Source organism: Rhineura floridana, chromosome 11 (genome assembly GCF_030035675.1).
Source record: "Rhineura floridana isolate rRhiFlo1 chromosome 11, rRhiFlo1.hap2, whole genome shotgun sequence".
NCBI classification, from domain to species: Eukaryota; Metazoa; Chordata; class Lepidosauria; order Squamata; family Rhineuridae; genus Rhineura; species Rhineura floridana.
In genome coordinates, this window is record NC_084490.1 from 36,114,091 (window position 1) to 36,116,267 (window position 2,177).

Genomic DNA, 2,177 nt, shown 5'->3' on the forward strand with positions numbered 1-2,177 from the left:
ATTAATCAATGCATTTATCTCTTTCCTATTCCCCACTTTTATTCAGAAGGAAAACTCACCAAATTTTGTAACCTGCTTTACATTTGGATGCTTTTTTGTCATTTTACTCCCTCCTTTCACCCCTTTGAAAAAAATATTCTGGCTAGATGCTAGGAATGTGCTGTAGCCACTTTGTATCTGTATCTGTAGTGCTGGAAAGCAACCCAATCTGTTCTGGATATGATCTGTGTCTTTCTGTAATGGGACTGATAGGAACTGGAGTCCAGCAACATCTGGAAGGCCACAGGTTTCCCACCATGAAACAGTTCATCTTCTGATAGACACTGATGCTTCATGATATATTAATAGCATCTTGTTACACATACAAGTACTGCTGTCTGTGTAGATGTCTGATACAGGTAGAGGACTTTAGTAATGCTCTGCAGCGACCTAACCTCCCTGTCACTCTGCTGACTTTTCAGTGATGGAGAACCAAACAGAGGTGAGCGAATTCATCTTGATGGGCCTTACCAATCTCTGGGAGCTTCAGCGTACACTCTTTGCTATCTTCCTGCTGATGTATTTGGCCAGCCTAGTAGGGAATGGAGCTATTGTTGTAGTTGCAATAGCTGAACCAAAGCTTCATACTCCAATGTATTTTTTTCTTGGGCACCTTTCTTGCCTTGACATCTTGTATTCCACAGTCACTGTTCCGAAGATGCTAGCTGGTTTTCTGTCAGAAATACAAATCATTTCTTTCGGTGGATGCATGGCCCAACTCCATTTTTTTCATTTCTTAGGAAGCAGTGAAGTAATTCTTCTTGGAGTCATGGCATTTGACCGCTATGTTGCAATATGCAACCCCTTGCATTATACCACAGTAATGCGTAAGCAGGTCTGCTGGCTGTTGGCAGCAGCCACTTGGTCCACTGGCTTTTTCCATGCCCTGATGCATGTAGTGGCGACTGCCCGTCTCTCCTTCTGTGGACCTAACCACATTGAGCACTTTTTTTGTGACATCAAGCCATTGCTGAAATTGGCCTGTGGCAGTACACACCTCAACCTCATGCTCCTCAGTACTGTCACCAGCTGCATTGCTATGGGTCCTTTCATCATCACACTTCTGTCCTACTTCTACATTATCACCTTCCTTCTCTTCAAAGTGCAATCTCGAGGTGGTCGACAGAAAGCCTTCTCAACCTGCGGATCCCACCTGATGGTGGTGGCTTTGCTCTATGTGCCAGTGTTGTTTAACTATATGCTCCCTTCTGTTGGAAATGCATCTCAAAGGGACATGATGGTAACCCTAATATATAGTGCAATTACCCCTGTTTTGAACCCACTTATCTATACACTGAGGAACCAGGAGGTCAAAACTGCCTTGCAGAAGATTGTGGGTGGACATATTTTCACATTTCACTGAAAGAAAATGACCTGGTGTGTCCTGATAACTCCTCTTATTTGTCTGAATGGAGGACAGGGAGGAATGTGTGTCTGCAGAAACTAGCCTACTGTACAAATACCACATTTACATTAATTGATCTGGCCCCTTTTGCCTCTGGTCCCAGCCACCACTGGAATGTGGTCTTCAGGAGTTTGCCCAGAAGACCATTCAGACTGAAAAGCGTTCCCATCCACAGGCTAAGATGAACCAAGGCTTAATTTCTGGAAGCAAGGGAGGAGGACAGTACCCTGTAGCAGGAAAAACCAAAACAAAAGATATTTGGGAATCCTGGTGTTCTACATTACCAAGTAACTTTGTGATGTGTTATAAATGAAATAAATTTCCTCGTTCATTTTCCTCCAATACAACAATTCCACCACATATGTGCAAAAGTACCTCTAACTAACACTTCCTGCATAATGCTCCCATAGACATTGTCTTATTATAATAATTATTGATCCAAAAAAATTTGTAAGCTTTCACTTCCTGATTGATATTTCACATAGGCTAAGATTTTATTCATTATCATTGTTTTTCACGTTGTGCCCAAATTGAGTTTGCTTTCATGATCATGCTAATAAAGTAATTTGTCAGCCAAGCATCTTTGTCTTAGCCTCATCTTGCCTACTTTTTCTTTTAACAAAATGATCTTAGGATTTAATTAAAGTACATTTCAACAATATTCTGGATATTGCTACAATCTTTTGTTTTCTCAGTTTAACTGATCCTTAGAACAATTTTACCTATTGGTTGG

The 2,177-nt window shown here is 41.2% G+C and overlaps 1 protein-coding gene across 1 annotated transcript; it reads left to right on the plus strand.

The window, feature by feature from the left end:
* Positions 1-463: 463 nt before the first annotated feature.
* Positions 464-1,402, plus strand: LOC133367957 (olfactory receptor 12D1-like). The gene has a single exon (XM_061592043.1). The coding sequence runs from the start codon at positions 464-466 to the stop codon at positions 1,400-1,402; it is 939 nt and encodes a 312-aa protein (XP_061448027.1).
* Positions 1,403-2,177: the final 775 nt, after the last annotated feature.

Excerpts from the sequence above, each read along its gene's own strand:
- LOC133367957 (XM_061592043.1), top strand. The coding sequence starts at position 464 with ATGGAGAACCAAACAGAGGTGAGCGAATTCATCTTGATGGGCCTTACC.